This window comes from Suricata suricatta, chromosome 17 (genome assembly GCF_006229205.1).
Source record: "Suricata suricatta isolate VVHF042 chromosome 17, meerkat_22Aug2017_6uvM2_HiC, whole genome shotgun sequence".
In the NCBI taxonomy this organism is placed as follows: Eukaryota; Metazoa; Chordata; class Mammalia; order Carnivora; family Herpestidae; genus Suricata; species Suricata suricatta.
In genome coordinates this window covers 55,281,168-55,300,579 of record NC_043716.1, presented here as the reverse complement: position 1 = coordinate 55,300,579, position 19,412 = coordinate 55,281,168, and the positions used below count along the sequence as shown (strand labels likewise).

General features: G+C 62.8%; 2 protein-coding genes across 2 annotated transcripts in view; one reads left to right on the top strand and one right to left on the bottom strand.

The window, feature by feature from the left end:
- Positions 1-19,412, top strand: part of DNAH17 (dynein axonemal heavy chain 17) — a 96,711-nt gene that overhangs the window by 75,401 nt on the left and 1,898 nt on the right. The window contains exons 61-77 of the mRNA XM_029927093.1: positions 274-389; positions 1,789-1,981; positions 2,567-2,802; positions 3,586-3,708; positions 5,249-5,453; positions 5,896-6,060; positions 6,242-6,382; positions 6,602-6,772; positions 7,987-8,109; positions 8,543-8,736; positions 11,639-11,787; positions 12,562-12,689; positions 13,391-13,618; positions 14,634-14,825; positions 17,563-17,742; positions 18,029-18,211; positions 18,996-19,178. Of these exons, the coding sequence (XP_029782953.1) occupies positions 274-389; positions 1,789-1,981; positions 2,567-2,802; positions 3,586-3,708; positions 5,249-5,453; positions 5,896-6,060; positions 6,242-6,382; positions 6,602-6,772; positions 7,987-8,109; positions 8,543-8,736; positions 11,639-11,787; positions 12,562-12,689; positions 13,391-13,618; positions 14,634-14,825; positions 17,563-17,742; positions 18,029-18,211; positions 18,996-19,178 (2,910 nt within the window). The remainder of the gene's footprint in view (positions 1-273; positions 390-1,788; positions 1,982-2,566; positions 2,803-3,585; positions 3,709-5,248; positions 5,454-5,895; positions 6,061-6,241; positions 6,383-6,601; positions 6,773-7,986; positions 8,110-8,542; positions 8,737-11,638; positions 11,788-12,561; positions 12,690-13,390; positions 13,619-14,633; positions 14,826-17,562; positions 17,743-18,028; positions 18,212-18,995; positions 19,179-19,412) is intronic.
- LOC115281741 lies at positions 14,110-19,276 on the bottom strand. Its single transcript, XM_029927199.1, has 2 exons — positions 16,739-19,276; positions 14,110-16,565 (listed from the first exon to the last, which is right to left on the bottom strand). Exon 2 carries the CDS (start codon positions 16,329-16,331, stop codon positions 15,246-15,248), a length of 1,086 nt encoding a protein of 361 aa, XP_029783059.1. The 5' UTR covers positions 16,332-16,565; positions 16,739-19,276; the 3' UTR covers positions 14,110-15,245.

The window sequence follows — 19,412 nt, the reverse complement described above, 5'->3', positions numbered from 1 at the left end:
GAGCCAGGCCCTCACGCCCGGGGTCAGTACCCTGCAGGGGAGGGGGCACCGAGCCAGGCCCTCATGCCGGGGGTCAGTACCCCACAGAGGAGGGGGATCACTCAGCAGTGCGAATAACCAGCAGCCACAGGGACCAGATCTCCCGCGCCCCTCGCTCCCCGGCCTAGCCAGCATGGGGGGGCCCCGCTCTGCGTTCAGTGCTCCCAGCACCGCTGTGCTCGGTCCCCAGGATGCTGGGACACCCAGCAACAGCCTCCCCATCCGTCTTCCCAGGAACTCAATGCCAACCTGAGCAACCTAACGTCGGCCTTTGAAAAGGCGACAGCGGAGAAGATCAAGTGCCAGCAGGAGGCAGACGCCACCAACAGGGTGATCTCACTGGCCAACAGGTAGCTGGCTCTGCCCCGCGGGCACCCTGAAGGGTCGGGCCCTTGGAATGGCCTTTGGAGGAGGAGGAGCAGCCCTGGGTGCAGGCAGCAGTGTCCCCACATGGGCTAAGGCACGAGGACAGACCCCCTGACACACTACCGGCCAGTGTCTCCACCTCCAGAGCTGGTGGCTCTCCACAGTGCACCCTTGCGCGTCCCGTGACCTTGGGCAGGGCAGAGCCCCGCATAACCCAGACCCACTCCCCCTGCCTGGGGTGCGGAGTCCACAGACCCCTTCCCACACCCCAGGCAGATACCCCCTGTGCCCACTCTCACCGCCCACAGCGTGGGCACCGGCTTCTTGGGCCTCGGCCGGCGCCTCCCTCGCCCGGCCCGTTTGCACGCATTGACCCCAGAGCAGGGCTGTCCAACAGGACCAGGGCGGCACCCGGGTCGTTTTACACGTTCTAGCTGCCACTTTAGCACAGGACAGAGATGAAACGGACTTTGGTGATGCATGTTACGGAACCCCAAATTTGGTCATTTCAACATGTGATCAACATGATTGTTAAGAATGACTGGTGAGACCATTTGTGTACATTCATTCACACCCCAGGTCCTCGAAATCCACACACACGCCTCAGTTCAGGCCGGCCGCGTGTGCTGGCGCTGCCCCCGAGGCTGCCCCTGAGGACGGTGAGGTCCAGAGCTTTCTTTTCAGATGTCCGAAAGCAGGCGCCGGGAGCCTGGCACAGAACCCAGGGGGGTTGGTCCTAGTGTGTGGGTTCCGGTGGTATTTTCTCCATCCCAGGGGGCCAGCACCCCACCATAGCTGCAGTTGGTGAGACACAGGGACCCCGGGAGACCCCCCCCAGGCTGCGTGGCACTGGCCTCTGGCAGGATGCAGACTGGACCACACCTGCCAAGAAAATCAGCACGGTCCCTGAGAGGCGATGCTGGGGACGGGCATCAGTGGGCCTGTGATTTCGACATCTCCGTGCTCTCAGGGTCCTGGGGCCACATCTAGGGCCAGGGACCTGTTCTTGGGCCAGTGGCCCCACTCCACATGGGCCAGCCGCCCTCCGGACGTCCCAGTGCCCTGTGGCCACCGCGGCCACTCCACCTCTACCAGGGCCTGTTACTAGCTGAGCCCTCGCTCTGCGCTCTGAGCAGCAGCTGCGGCACATGGGTGACACATTCAAGTGACGTCAGCAGAACAGAACTCGGTTCCCGGCTGCCTCCACAAAGCGTCCGTTCTGCTTCCCTGAAATAGCCCTTCCCCAAAACATCCCTGACGCGCCTCCTCTGCTGAAGCTCCGAGCAAAGGAAGGCCTGGAATCGGCCGACCCTCGACGTTTAGACGGGGAGGCCGCCTCCCGGCCCTTCCTTCGACCCCCTCTGACCTCGTGTTTCCCTTTAGGCTGGTGGGGGGCCTGGCGTCGGAAAACATCCGCTGGGCGGAATCGGTGAAGAGCTTCAAAAGCCAGGGGGTCACCCTGTGCGGGGACGTCCTGCTGATCTCCGCCTTCGTCTCCTACGTGGGCTACTTCACCAAGAAGTACCGCAACGAGCTGATGGAGAAGTTTTGGATCCCTTACGTAAATAAATTAAAGGTGAGAGGCGGGGCGGCGTTCACCGCTCAGGAAACTCGGGGAGGCCCCTGGCAGGCCAGACCCAGCCACCTGTCACACTCACTGAGGCTCTGGCCACGGCAGGTGTAAATGCGGCCCAGGGGTACCTGGATGACTCAGCCAGGAGAGCGTCTGACTCTTGATTTCAGCTCAGGTCATGATCCCAGGGTCGTGGGACTGAGCCCGTGTTGGGCTCCGCAATGAGTGTGGAGCCTGCTTGGGATTCTCTCTGTCTCTCTCTGTCTCTCTCTCTCTCCTTCTCCCTCTCTCCCTCTTCCTCCTCCCACCGCCCCCCACCCCCCGCCACTGGCTCACACATGCACCTGCTTGTGCCCTCTGTGAAATTTCTCACTGAAATAAACCTGGCCCAGTTTGGTCGATGCTGCCGCCCTTCCTGGTGGGTCCCCAGGAGCTCTGTGGGGGCGCCAGCAAGTGGCTGTCTTCCAGATGACACAGCTCATCCATGGTCTAACCACAGACCCACCATGTCACTTGGAGAGCCGTTTCCCATGGAGCGGTCAGGCCCCATCAGCCCTTCTGAGAACTGGTGCTCCCCCCGCCCGGCAGGTCCCCATCCCCATCACGGAAGGTCTGGACCCCTTGAGCCTGCTGACGGACGACGCCGACGTGGCCACTTGGAACAACCAGGGTCTCCCCAGCGACCGCATGTCCACCGAGAACGCCACCATCCTGTGCAACACGGAGCGCTGGCCCCTCATCGTGGATGCCCAGCTGCAGGGGGTCAAGTGGATCAAAAACAAATACGGCAGCGAGCTGAAAGCCATCCGCCTGGGACAGAAGAGGTGCACAATGCTGGCGGGTAGGGCTGGGGTGGGGGCAGGCTGGGCCCCTGTGCTGGAAACACACCTAAGGGGTTTGGTCCTCGTTCAACGTCTGGGTGGGTCTTTTTTAAATGTTTTTATTTATTATTGAGACAGAAACAGAGCATGAGTGGGGGAGGGGCGGAGAGAGAGGGAGACACAGAATGGGAAGCAGCCTCCAGGCTCTGAGCTAGCTGTCAGCTCAGAGCCCGACGCGGGGCTCGAACCCAGGAACCGTGAGATCATGACCTGAGCCGAAGTCAGACACTCAACTGACTGAGCCCCGCAGGCGCCCTGGGTGGATCTTTAAATACAGAGGCTGGCCCACGGCTGGATTTGTTTTCCAATATCTGGTCTTGAGGAAGAGCGGCAAGAGTGAAGTACCCTGGGGGCTCCCTTCTCTTCCCCCCTGTGCCCAAGGCAACCACAGCAGGGGGCGCTCCCTGGGCTCTGGCCGGGCTGAGTCCCACCCGCCGCCTGCTGGCCCAAGAGGCTTTGGGCCGGTCATTTCCTCATTTCTCAGCTCTGGCAGGCTGGTCTCCTTGTCACTAAGGCCACCCCACGTGCCTTCCTGGAGCACTGGGGACGTGGGGCCACACGCAGAGAGCTGTGCTCCCGTTGGCCCCTCCGAGGGACGCACACAGGGGAAGGCTGGGCGTGCAGGGGACGAGCTGCCGGCCTTCTCGTGCTGAGCTGTCCCAGGGGCACCCAGCACACTGAGCACTGCCCCCCACCGCAGTAAATGGTCCCCGTGTCATCCCACAGCTACCTGGACATCATCGAGCGGGCCATTTCCGAAGGGGACACCTTGCTCATCGAGAACATCGGCGAAACCGTGGACCCCGTGCTGGACCCACTGCTGGGCAGGAACACTATTAAAAAGGGAAAGTGAGTTCCCGATGCGCACGGGCGACAGCCCTCGGTGGCTGCGGCCTCCGGTGGAGGAAGCGCCAGGAGGGTCCTGCGCCGTCCTGCTGGGCACAGGGAGGGGCTGGGAGGTGCAGACGGCATCCCGGCCGGGACCGCCTGCCGGCAGCCGTCCTCCGTGGCCATGCTTCTCTTCTGTTTTTACGCATCGTACAAACCTGGAGCCCATAGGGCTGTTTTTTGTTTTCTTATTCGGGTGAAATCTACCTAGCATAAAATCAGCATTTCATTTTATTTTATTAACCTTTATTTTTGAGAGAGACACAGCACCAGTGGGGGAGGGCACAGAGAGAGAGAGAGAGAGGAGGAGACACAGGATTGGAAGCAGGCTCCAGGCTCTGAGCTGTCAGCACAGAACCCATCATGGGGCTCGAACTCACAAAGCACGAGATCATGACCTGATCCAAGATCAGATGCTCATCCAACTGAGCCACCCAGGTGCCCCGAATCAGCCATTTTTAATTGAACAGTTCAGTGGCACTTGGTGCATTCACAATGCCGTGCACGCCTCACCCCTGTCTGGTCCCAAAACACCTCCATGTCCCCGGCTGGAAGCTGTCACTCCTTGCTCCCCCCGCCCACCAGACCTTGGCACCCACCGTGCGCCTTCCACCTCCGTGGGCTTCACGTACAGGGAGTCGCACGACACGGGCTCTTCCATGTCCAGCTGCTTCCCCTAAGTCTTCAAGGCTCATCTGTGTGTCGCTGGACAATGCACTGAACTGGTGTTCCTTTTCTAATATGAAAAATATTCGGGGCACCTGGGTGGCTCCGTCGGAGTCTGTCTCTCTCTCAAAAATAAACATTAAAAATTTTTGCATTAAATCGACTTCTAAAACATAACCGTCAAAGGTGGTGGGAGCCAGCTGTCAATGCAGGGCTGTGTGCAGAAGCCCAGGACAGAGGTAATGAATAAGTTTGCGGCTGTCCTGGCCTCTGAGAGCTGGGCATGAGCGGTGCTACCCACGAGGCCAAGTTCGCGGCCCCCAGAGCAGTGAGCTCAAGCAGGAAGGAGAGGAGAGTGGGGAGCAGAGGAGAGATCGCCCACAGCACATCAGCAGACCCAGGCTCTGGCCTTGGCTCCTCTCGGACTCCCCCCCCCCCCCCGGGAGTTTCCAGAAAGTACTGATGGTCTGAATTGGGACGTCAGCGTCCTGGTGTTCGTGGCTCTGGGGTGGGGCCCAGGCAAGGTAGCTCTGGGCCAACTCCCGGGTGAGTGTGATGCGTCACTGGAGTTGACCAAGCCCTGCTATCCGCTATGAAGATCAGAACAGCCTGAGAGAGAGCAGGTGCCCCTTCTAGAAGGTCCTGGCCACAGGCCAGAGAGAAAGACTGGAACAGGAAGAGACACAGCCCTTTCCGGGTGACCAGAGGAGGGTTCACGGTGGCAGTGAGGCCCATGGTGGGGGGCGGGAGGCCGCCAGGCTGCTGTGGAAGGCGGTCTCTGTTGGCGACACCGCCGCTGGAGCCCCTCTAACCTGCCCCCCACCCCGACGGCCAGGTTCATTAAGATCGGCGACAAGGAGGTGGAGTATCACCCCAAGTTCCGCCTCATCCTGCACACCAAGTACTTCAACCCGCACTACAAGCCCGAGATGCAAGCCCAGTGCACCCTCATCAACTTCCTGGTCACCAGGGACGGGCTCGAGGACCAGCTCCTGGCCGCCGTGGTGGCCAAGGAGCGCCCGGATCTCGAGCAGCTGAAGGTACCGGGCCTGACATCAGCCCCACGTGGCGCGGGGCGGGCTGACCCGTCACGGCGAGGTCCCGGGACCCAGTGGCAGCCACCCCTGTGCGTCTCTCTGGAGGGGCCCCAGCCTGTCGCACCGATGGTGTTCTGTGCTCCAGAACAGCCGCTCTGCCTCCCCGGCAGCCTCCCAAACAGAATTCCAGACCAAACGACACGTTCACTGACCAAAGAGGAGCCTCCGTGGGGCCCAGACGGCCCCAGGCGCCTAACTGCTGCCCCACCAGCATGGCCTCCAGGGCGGGACTCGGGCGGTCCCAGGCCCCGCTCCCTGGCCACACACAGGGCTTCCCAGAACAGGCTCGGGCTTGTCCCGCCAGCACTGGGGCCTTCGCTGAGATGTGGGGGCAGGGCCGTCCGACAACTGATCCCCCCTGTCCCCCCGTCTGTCCCTCCTGCAGGCCAACCTCACCAAGTCTCAAAATGAATTCAAGATTGTTCTGAAACAGCTGGAAGACTCCCTGCTGGCCCGTCTGTCGGCCGCGTCGGGGGACTTCCTGGGGGACACAGCCTTGGTGGAGAATCTGGAGACCACCAAGCACACGGCCAGTGAGATCGAGGAGAAGGTGAGAGCACACGGCCGGCCGGGCCGATGGGGGCCTCAGAGAAGCCACAGTCCCACGCGTGCCCTGGCGCCCAGGGCCGACAGCAGCGTGCCAGCTGCCGGCTGAGGGCCCCCCAGACAGGGCCCACTGCCCACCAGCGCCGTCCGCCTGCAGGTCCCACTCAAGCCCTGTTTGTTTTCAGGTGAAAGAGGCCAAAATCACAGAGGCCAAAATCAACGAGGCCAGAGAGAACTACCGGCCGGCCGCCGAGAGGGCGTCCCTGCTCTACTTCATTCTCAACGACCTCAACAAGATCAACCCCATCTATCAGTTCTCGCTCAAGGTGTGGCTGCCGCCCGGGATTGGGGGGGGGCTGGTGTGCACAGAGTCCCCCCTCCACCGGCCGTCAGGAGGACAGCCGGGCTCCAGGCTGCAGACGGGGTGGGACGAGGGAGCCAGGGCGTGGGGTCGGACCCCCACCCACTGCGGAAATAAGCCGGAGCCCCCACAGGGAGCACCTGCGGCCTCAGAGCCCAGCCCCACGAGCGCGCCCCTCCCCCAGGCCTTCAACGTGGTGTTCGAGAAAGCCATCCAGAAGACCGCCCCGGCCGAGGAGGTGAGGCAGCGAGTGATCAACCTGACGGACGAGATCACCTACTCCGTCTACATGTACACGGCCCGTGGGCTCTTCGAGCGGGACAAACTCATCTTCCTGGCCCAGGTGGCCTTCCAGGCAAGTGTGGCCGCCCTGCTCGAGGCGCGGGCCGCCCCGCAGGTGCCCGCGTGCTGGCGTTCGTGCGCTTGGGACTCTGCTGACACCGGGGGCAGTCATAGGCGCGGCCACTGAGGGGAAGTCCGTTAAAGAGAATTCTACAAACGTCTTTCTGTTATGTTTACGTAATGCCGACGGAGCAGTCCCGCGCCGGCGAGTGGTGAACCAGCATGGATGCCCAGTTCCGTCTCGTAAGGAAGTCCTCTACATACGGACAGACCCGCTGAAACCCTTCTGATTTTTGTTCCATTAAGTGAATCAAGCAGGCCCTCCGCCGTCTGGCTCACGGTCTCAGAAGTATAGCAGAGCACAGGAATTTCTAGATTGAACAAGAGAGAGAAAGAAAAAGAGAGTCTGACTCGGGCAAAACTCTGTGGCGTCAGAGAGGAGCTGCGCGGGCACCTGTCTGCGGCGCTGCGGGGACCGTGGCCCCGGGGTCCCCTGCCGGACGGAGCGGGCCGAGCCCCTTCTCAAAGGGCTGAGACAGGCCTGCTGGGCCCCAGAGAGCCGCTGTGCACGGGCGATGAGGAGACAGAACGGGACCCAGAAGACCCCCTGAAAATGCTTATGCCCCGAAGACTTGACTCGCGGCAGCTCTGGGGTGATCGCCACAAGGCGGACGAGGCCCAAACGTCCATCAAAGGATGAGCCGATAAACCAAACATGGTGGCTACAACGTGGGTGAACCTGGAGGACAGAGTGAGGGAAGCCGGACGGGGGGAGGCCACGTCTGCAGGGCTCCACGGAGCAGGCAGATCCAGACAGAGCGCCGACCCGGGGCTGCCAGTGGCCGGGGGAGGGGCGGGCTGTGCACAGGGTCCGGGGTTCCCTTTGAGGGGAAGAAAAAGCTCTGGTGTTAGATAGCGGTGATACAATTTTACTAAAACGTTATACTTTAGTAGGGGTGAGACTATACATTCTGTGTCCGGTGTATTTTACCACAATTTAAAAAAAACACACACAAATCAAGGTGAATAGAAAGTCTTGCCGGACCCAGAGGACAGAAGGCGCTCCCTCCCCTCCCAGCCTAGTGGACCAGGGGTGTAAGCTCCTCAGCCTGCCTGGTGCCGGTCCATCCCTTGGGGCCGAGGCCCCAGGCGCTCCTGCCAGGGGCTGGCAGCCCCCCTGCCCCACTGTTGTGGGGTGACATCTGAGCGGCCCCCATGCCCCCCCAGGTCTTGTCCATGAAGAAAGAGCTGAACCCGGTCGAGCTGGATTTCCTCCTGCGGTTCCCTTTCAAGGCCGGGGTCCTGTCGCCCGTGGACTTCCTGCAGCACCAGGGATGGGGTGGCATCAAGGTGAGCGTGCAGGCTCCAACCCTGGGTCCTCTCCCTGCCGCGAGGCCCCTGTTGGTCACCCTGGGAACGGTGGGGGAGGGGCGGGACCCCAGAGATGGGGCCGGGTGTGGAGGGCTGCCTGCTGGCTCGCAGGAAACTCTACTTTCCTGTCTGAACCGCCCCCGAGCCATGGGCAGCCCCTCCACCACCGCCCCCACCTCTGAGTGCCAAGTGTCAAGGGAGCGCCTCCGATTCTAGGCACACGCACTGGGGGCCCTGGTGTCTCTGTTCAGAAGACCTGAAGAACGGGGGTGGGGGGGGCCTGCGGTGGGAGCGGCGCCCCTGTCCCACAGCCCTCTGGGGGGCCGGCCCCGGGTCATGTGCCTCCGCTGTTCAATCCGGGGCTCCGCACTGGGGGAGGGGCGGACGTAGCTGAAAGGCCGCCTGCCCCCAGGCCCTGTCGGAGATGGATGAGTTCAAGAACCTGGACAGCGACATCGAAGGGTCCGCCAAGCGGTGGAAGAAGCTGGTGGAGTCAGCAGCCCCGGAGAAAGAGATCTTCCCCAAGGAGTGGAAGAACAAAACGGCGCTGCAGAAGCTGTGCTTGCTGCGATGCTTGCGGCCCGACCGCATGACCTACGCAGTCAGGTGGGCGTGGCACCCGGGAGGGGCGGTGCCTGGTGGTGGAGGGAGGGGCTGCCTGTGGCCCCGCCCCTTGCCCCTGTTGCCGGGGACGGGACCCCGCCCGCTGGCGCTGGGCTCCTTCTCCCACCAGCCTGAGGGACAAGTGATGGGAAAACAGGACACCCTACCCGAGCCCTCAAGATTCTTCAAGGTGTAGGCCTTAATGACTCTGAGGCCACACAGAGTCCTTTAAAAATGAAAAATTCAGTGGGAACAGGGGTGCCTGAGTGGCTCAGTCAGTTTATCTTCGGCTCAGGTCATGATCTCAGGGTTGCTGAGTTCAAGCCCTGCGTCGGGCTCTGTGCTGACAGCTGGGAGCCTGGAGCTGCTTCAGATTCTGTATCTCCCTCTCTCTCTCTGCCCCTCCCCCACTCACACTCTGTCTTTCTCTCAAAAATAAGTAAATAAACATTAAAAAATTTTTTTAAATGAAATGCAATAGGAACAAACAAAACCGTGACAAAGCCATCAGCACCTCAGGATTTTCATGGCCTCAGTGGCTAAATTTAAGCTCAATCTTTTTGTCAGTTTTGACTCCTTTGCAGAAAGAACTGTTCTAATTTTGTGAACAATTTCTCTGCCCCCAAAACCTCTGCACGATTGGAAAAATTAATCACTGTGGCCTTTGGGCGCGCTGTCCCGCTCACACCCCAGTCGGGCCGTCCTCTCACAAAAGGACTCCAGGAGCCACATCACCTACCACCGCCCCCAGGGGTGACACCTGAGATGTCCCATCCACCTGCCCCTGGAGCAGAGAGGACTTCCCTCCTGCCGACCACGGCGACCCCGGAGCTCGGAGATGCCACCGGAAGGAGGGGGGACGGGGCGGACGAGAATCCAAGCTCAGTGCCCATTCTCCCACGTGACACAATATGGAGTCTTTGCCTTTTCCCTGTCCTAGCAGCCAGAAAGCAGCCCGAGTCCCCAAGGATGCCTGTGTCCCTAACACAACTCCCCCTGACGAAGCAGTGGCCCCAACTCTGCCACTGGTTGTCCACAGATGTTTGCTCTGTTTGCTGGGGGCTCACAAGAACTCCCTTTCAGGCTGGAAGAAGTTGGGACAAAGTCTGGGAAAAGTCAGGGTGAAGGATGGACACCTGGCCAGCAGGGCAGGACCTCGGCCCGCCTGGGGGAGTGCAGCGCGTGTGGGTGTCCCCGCCGGCTGCCTCCAGAGCGCTGGGGCGCGTCACCACCTGGACGGCCTGCATGAAGGAAGTAACTCAGACCCCGCGAGCGGCTGCACTTTGCAGGGGCCTGGGCGACCCCAAGCACCAGGTGAAGCCACACCCCGCTCTGACATTTCTGCAGTGTCGAGGAAGCGGATTCAGCTCCCCCATGACAGAGGAGCAGGGCAGCTTAAAAGCAGGGGAGTTCAAGTCCGCGGCGAGTATCAGAGCAGCAAACACTCATCGAGGGGGTACTGTGCCTGGCGGCCCGAGGCTCGCTGCCCCGAGAGGGCGGCACCTGGGGGTGGGGGTACTGGCAAACGCCTCTCCCAGCAAAGGCCCGGTTTGCAGCAGCTTCTGTGATGTGGCGGCTCCAGCGTGGCTGTCGTGGCCGGGAGCGGACCCCTGCACGCCTCTGCCAAGGGCTCGGTGCCCAGGGTGGCGGAGCCCCACCCCTGCCCCAACCAGTGCACGCCGTTCATCGCTCATCCACCAGCAGAGAATGACCCTGTGGCCTGGTCACGTCCTTCGTAACAGTGATTTAGTGGCATCCCAGCCTACATCCCAAAGTCCTTTCCGGACGAGGACCCTAGACGTTCCCAGTCCACTCAAAGGCCTGAATCGAGTACAACTGGAGGCTCTTGGGAGGTGTGCCCCCGCCGGCCCCGGCCAGGAGCCAGCGTCAGTTTGGGGAGACTGTTTAGAAGTCTGCGAAGGCCGGAGCAGGAGGTGAACACCGATAAGAGTGTCCCCAGAAAGTCCCGAGGCTCCGAGGCTCCCCACGGAGTCAGAGGGAAGGAGTCAGAGGGCGTGGGGTGGCCTCCAAGTGAGCAGGCCGCCAACAGGCCACCTGACGGTCCTCCGAGATGAGGGCCGGGCGTCGGGATGGCCGGCGGCTGGAGAGCGAGCGCCTCCTCTCCCGCGGTTCTTTCAAAGACCGGCCTGCTGCTTCTAAAGCCCCTGAACCTTCGCATTTCAGCTCCTGTGACTCATTCAGAATACAGGAAGCTCAGCCGTCGGTGATGGAGGGGGAGGGGCAGAGCGCGATCCGAAGGTCACCCCAAAGAACCCTCTCCCATGAGAGGAGCCTCAATTGACCCCCGACTTCTGAGGGTCAAGAAAGACAGTTTGGGGCTTGAACTAAAGAGATGCTTCTGTAAAGAGACGCATTGATGGAAATTGCTTTTTTTGTCCCCCTGTGATTTTTTTCTAATGAGCCACGTTCTGTGGTCCTCACCAAAATGGCTACAACATGAACTTCCTTCCTCCTCAACACCCGGCCAGGGGACCGCCAGGACGCAGAGCCCCATCTGTGTTCTCCTTCTTGCCACCCTCACTAGAGCAGATGAGCACCTGACCCGACCCCTTGGGAGGGCTCGAAGGACCCAGGCACCAGGCCATGCTCACCTGTGATGCCCCGGGCTTGTTTCCCCCGAGGTGACCTGGGAGCCTCTGAAAACGGGGTGGCCAGAGACCACCTCTCACCTGTTCACACGCAGGCCTCTCCAGAAAAACACGTCTTGTGGGACCCGGCAGGGATGGGGTGCGCCTGCTCCCCCTCCACACCTTCCCCCTGCAAAGAGGAAAGCCCCCAGAGGGACTGCCTTCCAGCCGGAGACGTGCTCTGCCTACAAAAGCGCACCAAGAAACGGCCCTTCTGTCCCCCCGGCCTCCGGGTCTGACCAGTGCATCCCCCTCAGGAACTTTGTGGAGGAGAAGATGGGCAGCAAGTTCGTGGAGGGTCGGAGCGTCGAGTTTTCCAAGTCCTACGAGGAGAGCAGCCCCTCCACGCCCATCTTCTTCATCCTTTCCCCGGGCGTCGACCCCCTGAAAGACGTGGAAGCCCTGGGTGAGTGTGGCCGGGGGGGGGGGGCACAGAAGGGGACAGCCTTGTCACTGGCCATCAGGAAATGCTCCTCAGAACCACAGGGAGGTACCCCAGATCATTAGGATAGCTCACAGAACATGATGGGCCTTGGAGGGAGACGGAGAAACGGGAGCCCCGGCGTGGGTGGTGGGGCCGCGAGAAGGCGCAGCCGCCCTGTGACCCAGGGAATCCCCGGCTGGTCTGCGCCCCGAGAATGAAACAGGTGTCCAAGCAGGTACTTCGTGGGGCTGTTGGCTCACAGCCGCCAAAAGGCAGGTACAACCCGGTGTCCATCAGCTACGGAATGGTCCACCCCAGGGTGGTAGATCCATTTGATAGGCTGGCGCTCAGCCACAAAAAAAACACGATAAAGTGTCCATACACGCGACGGGCCTGGAGCTAGAAAGCACTGGATCAGGAGTCCAGGCCAGGCACAAAGGCTCTGGTTATCTGAAATATCCGGAATAGGTAAATCCAGAGAGATGGGAGGCTGATGTGGTGGCCGGGGGTGGGGCGGGCTGGGGCATTCTTCTGGGGTGATGAAAACGTTCTGGAACCGGACGGACGGTTGCACAACATGGCGGACACTAAATGTCACTGAACCGTACGCTTGAAGACAGTTCTTAAATGGGTAAACGTGACGTCCTGGGTTTCCCCACGATAGAGGACAGAGCGGGGAGCGCGTGGAGCCCCAGCCGGGGGCAGAGCCTCGGCCGTCCTCAGCGGCGCCATGTTCTCCGTCGTCCTTTCCTTTAGGGAAGAGACTGGGATTTACCCTGGACAACGGGAAACTCCACAACGTGTCCCTGGGGCAGGGACAAGAGGTGGTGGCCGAGAACGCCCTGGATGTGGCGGCGGAGATGGGACACTGGGTCATTCTGCAGGTACGGAGGTGCAGGTGGCCCTGGGGCTCCCCGCCTGGAGGCGGCCGAGGGGACGGGCCTGAAGGCTCGAAAGAGAGCAGGTCCTGGGCTTGGCGCCCACAACCGTGGGAGGGGGCAGGTGGTGCCCCCAGCGGGTCCATCCGCCTGGCCAGCGGGGTGGGGAGGCGGTCAGGACCACCTCCCTCGGTGAGGATGCTACGGTTAGGGATCCCTGAAAAGATGCCGTTCACAAAACAAAACCTCCCCTCCCCCTCCTCCTCCCCCTTGCTTGGGGGAATCAATAGTGGCCTGGGGGACATTCTGTCCACATTTTTGGGCCCAGCAGCCTTCCCATGCCCTCTCCTGCACCCCCACCAGCACCTCCAGCCCCCAGGGGTTCTGACCTCAATCTGCAGGGCCAGCCTGGTCCCATGTGGAGACCTCAGCTTCCGGCCATTCCTTTTTACCCAAACCCCTCAGGGGAGGGGTGGGGACCCTATAATCCAGCCTTGGGGGGTGGGGGAGGGTGCGGGAAGGACTCCCCTGTTCAGCCAGAGGTCTTGAACTATCAAGCACAAGAACAGACTCCGAGGCCTCAGCCTCGAAGCTGAAATTCCCCAGGGCGCCCGGCGCCCGAGGAAGAAGGGACGCGGGATCGGTGGGGGAGGGCGCAGGGCTGCGGGGAGGGGCGTGGGGACGCTGAGCCCCAGTCTCGGCCACAGAACATCCACCTGGTGGCACGGTGGCTGAGCACGCTGGACAAGAAGGTGGAGCGGTACAGCGCGGGCAGCCACGAGGACTACCGCGTGTTCATCAGCGCCGAGCCCGCCCCCAGCCCCGAGTCCCACATCATCCCCCAGGGCATCTTGGAAAACGCCATCAAGATCACCAACGAGCCGCCCACAGGCATGCACGCCAACCTGCACAAGGCTCTGGACCTCTTCACTCAGGTGAGGCGGCTTCCCCTCTGGTGCCCGCCCATCCCCCCCACTCAGCACCCCCAGGCCCCCAGCCCCGGCCCCAGTCCCACCCCCCACAGCCCCAGTTTGGAGCAACCCTCAGGGTGCAGACAAAAAGGCACCTCTGGCCTGTGCCACCCCAGCACACACCTCGCACCACAAAACCAACATATTTGTGCAAAACTGACTAGAATGCACATCATGTGAAATGCATTCAAATTACAGCTGTACAAACCAGAAATGCATATGTTGAACCGGTTTCATGCCCTGCGAGTCAGCAGGTCACCTCGGGAAGGGGCCCGGCTCCTGGTGGTTTGCTGGGGGCTGCTGTGCCCCCCCCCCGGTCCCTGCCCCGGGCCCTGCTCTGGCTCAAGAGGCAGCAGCAGAAGATGGCCCTCACTGGCTGTGTCTGCCAGGCCACCCCCCACCCACCCCCAGGGGGCCCCCTCCTGCCTCCTGAGTCCCCGTGATACCTGCTCGTAGCTGCCCCCGCATCCAGACCCCCTTCCGCAAGCCCCTAGCATCGCCTGATCTTCTGTCCCGCTCCAGAACTTGCCGGGTGCGCACACTTGGTCTCCCCAGTGGGGTCTAAGGCCTTTTTAAGGAAGATGCCCGGTGCTGTCTGAGAACACCTGCGAAGACCCAGTTCGGAGACGCTGTGCGGAGAACACAGGGCCAGCCCGTTCCTAGAGAGTCTGGGCGAGCGGCCGCCTGCACCTGAGGGGGGCGCTGCTGCAGGGGGACGGGGCTTCTCATTGAAGGAATCCGGAAATGTCCTGAGTTTGGGAATATTTTATTAAGCTGTTTGATCTGACTTAATATCAATACTTAGGTGATAGAATCACATTTCTGGAAGACAGAGCACAAGAAAGCATGCTCTCCTCCAGCCCTTGTGGGCAGGGGCCTCGGGCAGCGGGCTCCCCCCCTGCCCTGCCCCTCCCGCCCCGGGAGGCTGCTGACGGAGGGGGACTCGGGTTCCAGCCAAGGTGCCTGTGCCCACCGGCAGGACACCCTGGAGATGTGCTCCAAGGAGATCGAGTTCAAGTGCATCCTCTTCGCCCTGTGCTACTTCCACGCCGTGGTGGCTGAGAGGCGCAAGTTCGGGGCCCAGGGCTGGAACAGGTCGTACCCCTTCAACAACGGGGACCTCACCATCTCCATCAACGTGCTGTACAACTACCTGGAGGCCAACAACAAGGTAAGGGCGAGCGGGGTGCCCGCGGGGCGCTCTCCCGCCCCCCTTCCCGCCTCGTGCTCAGCATGCGTCACAGGGAGCTTCTAAGTCAAAGACAACCTGCCCTGTGACCCCGCCAGGCTGATAGGACGATGGTCCCCCAGGCTCTGGCCGCCACCCCCGCAGCACCTGTCAGCCGTCTGGCCATTTTCCCACTGGTTAGGGGACCTGCCCAGAAGTCCCGGGCTAGGAGGAGCGGACGAGGGACCTCCCTGGGGAGCAGTCAGTGTCTGGGGACAGAACCTAGGTCTGTCCTAGAGGGAGAGCCAAAAAAAAATCTCCCTGGGTAACAAGACCGCTGCTTTCGTTCTCCTGAAAACGGAAATAAACGTGTGCAGCGATCTGCAGGCCGCCCCGCCGCCCCGGTCCCTCCAGGAGTCTGGTTCAGAGTCTGGGGCGACCCGGCCCCCCTGCTGTGACCCCCCAGGAGAGGCAGGCACCTGCGTACTCCACAGGCGGTGCCTCCCCTGAACCAGCAGAGACAAGACTGGGATGCAGCGCAGGGGTGGGAGACAGTGCGGGGGGGACAAGGGGCAGGCCAGGCAGCACCCCTCCTGAGGCCCCAGAGGCCAGGTCGCAAGCGACGCCCAGCTCTGCCCTTAACCAGGCACCTGGCTTCACGCTTTGGGGATTAAGCCCAGGGAGAGCCCCCACCGGCCTCGGGGCGCATCCTGGGCTGCCCGTCCGATTCCCACTGTTTCCCCCCAGCCGGAAAAAAAACCTCAAGATGTGGGCAGAGGGAGGCCAGGGCCAGGGCAGGAAGGCAAGCATAGCCCAGCATGCCCGCAGGCAGCCCCCAGGTGTGCCAAGGGGCCGCCTGTGAGGACCTCTGGTGGCCTCTGAGGGCAGACACCGCCGCTGGCCTGGCCCTGACCGCATGCGACGGCCCTCAGCACGGCCACCGCCCGAGTCGGAGCGCAGCGTGTTGCTTGCTGGCTTAGTTCCTGGCAAAGCCCAGCCCCGGGGTGCAGGGCGCAGAAGGGGCCAGCAGCCAGCCATCCGGGGGGAGGGCAAGGCCGTCGCCTCCTGCAGGTCGGGAGGCCTGGAGTGCTGCTGGCTCACGTCACCAGAAACAGGGTCAGAGCTGAAGGCCCGCAGCTGCCTCCCGACGCGCAAGTGAGCACCGCTGGGAAGCGCCGGGACGGAGCGTCCCCACCACGCTGCACGTCGGTCAGAGACCCTCTCCGGGGAGGCTCGCGTGGGAGCAATCGCCTTGCTCGTGCATCTAGACTCTTGTCCCGTTGTCCGCGCACACACGGAAGCCAAGGTGGGCAGAAACGGCTCCGGGACGCAGGCCCCGGGCTCCAGCGAGCAGCGGACGGCGGTGAAGGACCCACACGGGAACGCGAGTCCCGCCAGGCTGACCTGGCGTGACCTCCCCCTCTGTCGTTCGGTAACGGCCTGTGACGAAGTCCATGCCCCACGGTTGTGTCCCCCCAGCTCTGAGCAGTCACTGCAGGCTCCGCACATGACTCCGGCAGGCTCAGCGAGAGGCTGGGCCCCGCCTCCGACGTGCACTCCGGGACAGAGCGGCACCGTCCCTGCCTGTCGGTCCCACGGCCCCACCCCGCGGGGACGGACAGGAGGCAGACCGTGGGGGCCGGGGGTGGAGGGGCCTGTGTCCAGCTCTGCCTCCCAGAACAGACCAGCAAAATGCAGAAAACGCAGCTCAGCATGTTCCTAGATGGCCAGGCAGGGCACAAACTGTCAGGCACAGAATGACAATGTAAGGATGTGAATGTTTTGAGTGAAAGTCAGGAGACCACCTCCAACAGCTGCTCGATCTGTCGGCTGCTCTTAACCAGCTCTGTCCGGAGCGAGTCGGAACCGCGGGGAGATGTGAGCAGGGAGGGTGCGGGAACACGGCGCCAACTCACCGTCTCAAGCTGCTCGCTGCTGTGGGGACAGTCGTGTCCTGTGGCTGCCGGCGAATCTGAAATGACACGTGGGGCTCCCGTGCGGCCCCACCAGGGGAGCTCCGTGTGCGTGAGGACCGGCATCGGGCTTGCGCCTGGAAGCCAGAGCTCACCCGCTGGCTTCCTGGAGGAGGCAGCCTCGGAGCTGGGCTGGGAAGTCGGGCATTGCCTTGGCGAGTGGCGGCGGAGAGGAGCGTTCTGGGAGGAGTGCCAGGGCAGACGCCCCGCTCTGGGCGGGTGAGCCCTGCCCCGTCCGCCCCTCGTTGGAGCTCCCGGGCTGCAGAGCCCTGCGGGGCACACGCAGCGAGAGGGGGCGACAAGCCAGGACACTCCGCGCCAGGCAAGTCCAGTGGGTGGGACGGAAGACCCTGCGGACGGACACACTGCATGGCCTGACGGGCCGACAGAAATGGCGCCCGCGCGTCCACACCCAGTCAGCGCGGAGTTAAACCGCTCTGGCCAGTGGCCGGTGCGTGGAGGCACGGGTGGTGGCACCCGTCGGGGTGCCTGCAGGCTGCCTCGGGGCCGGGGGTCCTGGGACACCGAGGCCAGGCTGCGGGTGGAGGGGAGCGGCCGGGCGGCCCTTGCCAGAGGAGAAGGCAGGACACCGCCGAGCGGGGGCTGGCCACGGGGCCGGACCCGGGAGGACGGGGGGAGGCGGGCGAGGCGGGGGCAGGGTGACGGGAGGAGTCGGCCCTCAGCGCCCGCTGTCGGCTGCCCGTGGGTTCTTGCCGGCCCCGACGGGCCGGGGGGCACGTGCCCTGACCAGCTCCGTCCTCCCCGAGGTGCCCTGGGACGACCTGCGCTACCTGTTCGGGGAGATCATGTACGGCGGCCACGTCACGGATGACTGGGACCGGCGGCTCTGCAGGACGTACCTGGCCGAGTACGTCCGCGCCGAGATGCTGGAAGGCGAGACCATGCTGGCCCCGGGCTTCCCGATCCCCCCCAACCTGGACTACAAGGTGAGGGGGGCCCCCGCTCGGGGACACGCGCTCCCCTGTGACGCCACGGGGGCAAAGGGCAACGCTGTCCCGGCCGGCTCTGGGGACGGCCCCGCGTCACACACGGAGCACTGGTAATGGAACGAGAAGCCAGGACAGCTGCAAACGCAGCCTGGGGGAGGGGGAGGGGGAGCGGGAGTTGGAGAACCAGTGGGGTCCGCGCAGGGGGGGAGGCGTGGGCAGAAAGGCTCCATCAAGGGCGGCCACGGGTCCCTTGGCAGCCTGCTCACCAACTGCCCCTCCGCAGGGTTATCACGAGCACATCGACGAGAACCTGCCCCCCGAGAGTCCCTATCTATACGGCCTGCACCCCAATGCAGAGATCGGCTTTCTGACAGTTACCTCAGAGAAGCTCTTCCGGACGGTCCTGGAAATGCAGCCCAAAGAGACCGACTCAGGAGCAGGCACCGGAGTGTCTCGGGAGGAGAAGGCAGGAGACTCGGCCCAGGGCCAGCAGCAGAGAAGGGGCGGGGCCCGGAACCAGGGGTAGAAAAGTGGGGCCCCAGTGGGGATGCTCCTGGGCGGCCTCCCTCCCCACTGCCTCCTCCATGGCCGAGCTGGCCCGGGAGCGGGGAGCGGGGAGCGGGGGGGCTCACCAGTCCCCCTCTGTGAGCTCATCAGACCACAGGGGGCGCACCCCAGTAACACAGAACGTCGACAGCGTAAGACCCCTCCACGCACTCCTGCTCACCTGGGCCACCCTGCCATCTCGTGCACAACCAGCATCTTGACACTTTAGTAAATTCTGGATGAATCCTAGTAACGGCCAGCTAAGTCGTGGGCTTCCCAAAGGTAGACTGAGTTCTGGATCCCGAGACCCTCAGGGCTGAGAGGCCTCAGGACCCTTTCTTGGTGTGATGACTGACACCACACGTCTCCTGACCAGGAGTGGGGTACATGACCCTGTGTGGGCCCCTCCTGGACAGGGTGTGACCACACGGTCCCCACAGACGCCTACATGGCAGACAGGGTCAGGTGACCTGACATTCAAGAATGTCTGAAGGCCCCAGGCTAGGGTGGCCTGCTGCTCCCATGGTCTTGATAACGGGGACCTAAATATTCAAAGACTGTTGGCGTGGCTGCACCTCCCTGACCTTTCTTTCCAGCCTCCCCCCACCCCCCGGCCCCAGCGCCCTTTGCTCAGGAGGTCCCGGATGCCAGGGGTGGGCTGGGGGCGCACGCAGTGACAGGACTTGTCGGGGACTGACTTCCAGGTGAAGGCCATGCTGGATGAGATCCTGGAGAAGATCCCAGAAACTTTCAACATGGCCGAGATCATGGCCAAGGCGGCCGAGAAGACCCCATACGTGGTGGTCGCCTTCCAGGAGTGCGAGAGGATGAACATCCTCACCAACGAGATGCGCCGCTCGCTGAAGGAGCTGAGCCTGGGGCTGAAGGTAAACACGCGGGTCCCCGGGGACCTGGGGCCGTGCCCTCAGAGGCTGGCTGGTGCCGCAGGCTGACTCGGTTGCAAGACACGGGGGGGGGGGGGGGGGGGGGGGGGGGGGGGGCTCGGTGCCAACTCGGTTCCGTCTCTTCTCCATCCCCTGGTCCCAAGCTGGGACCCTCCAGACCAGGCCTGCATGGCACACACTGGGCTCCAAGCCAAACTGCTTTCTCTGGAGGGCCCT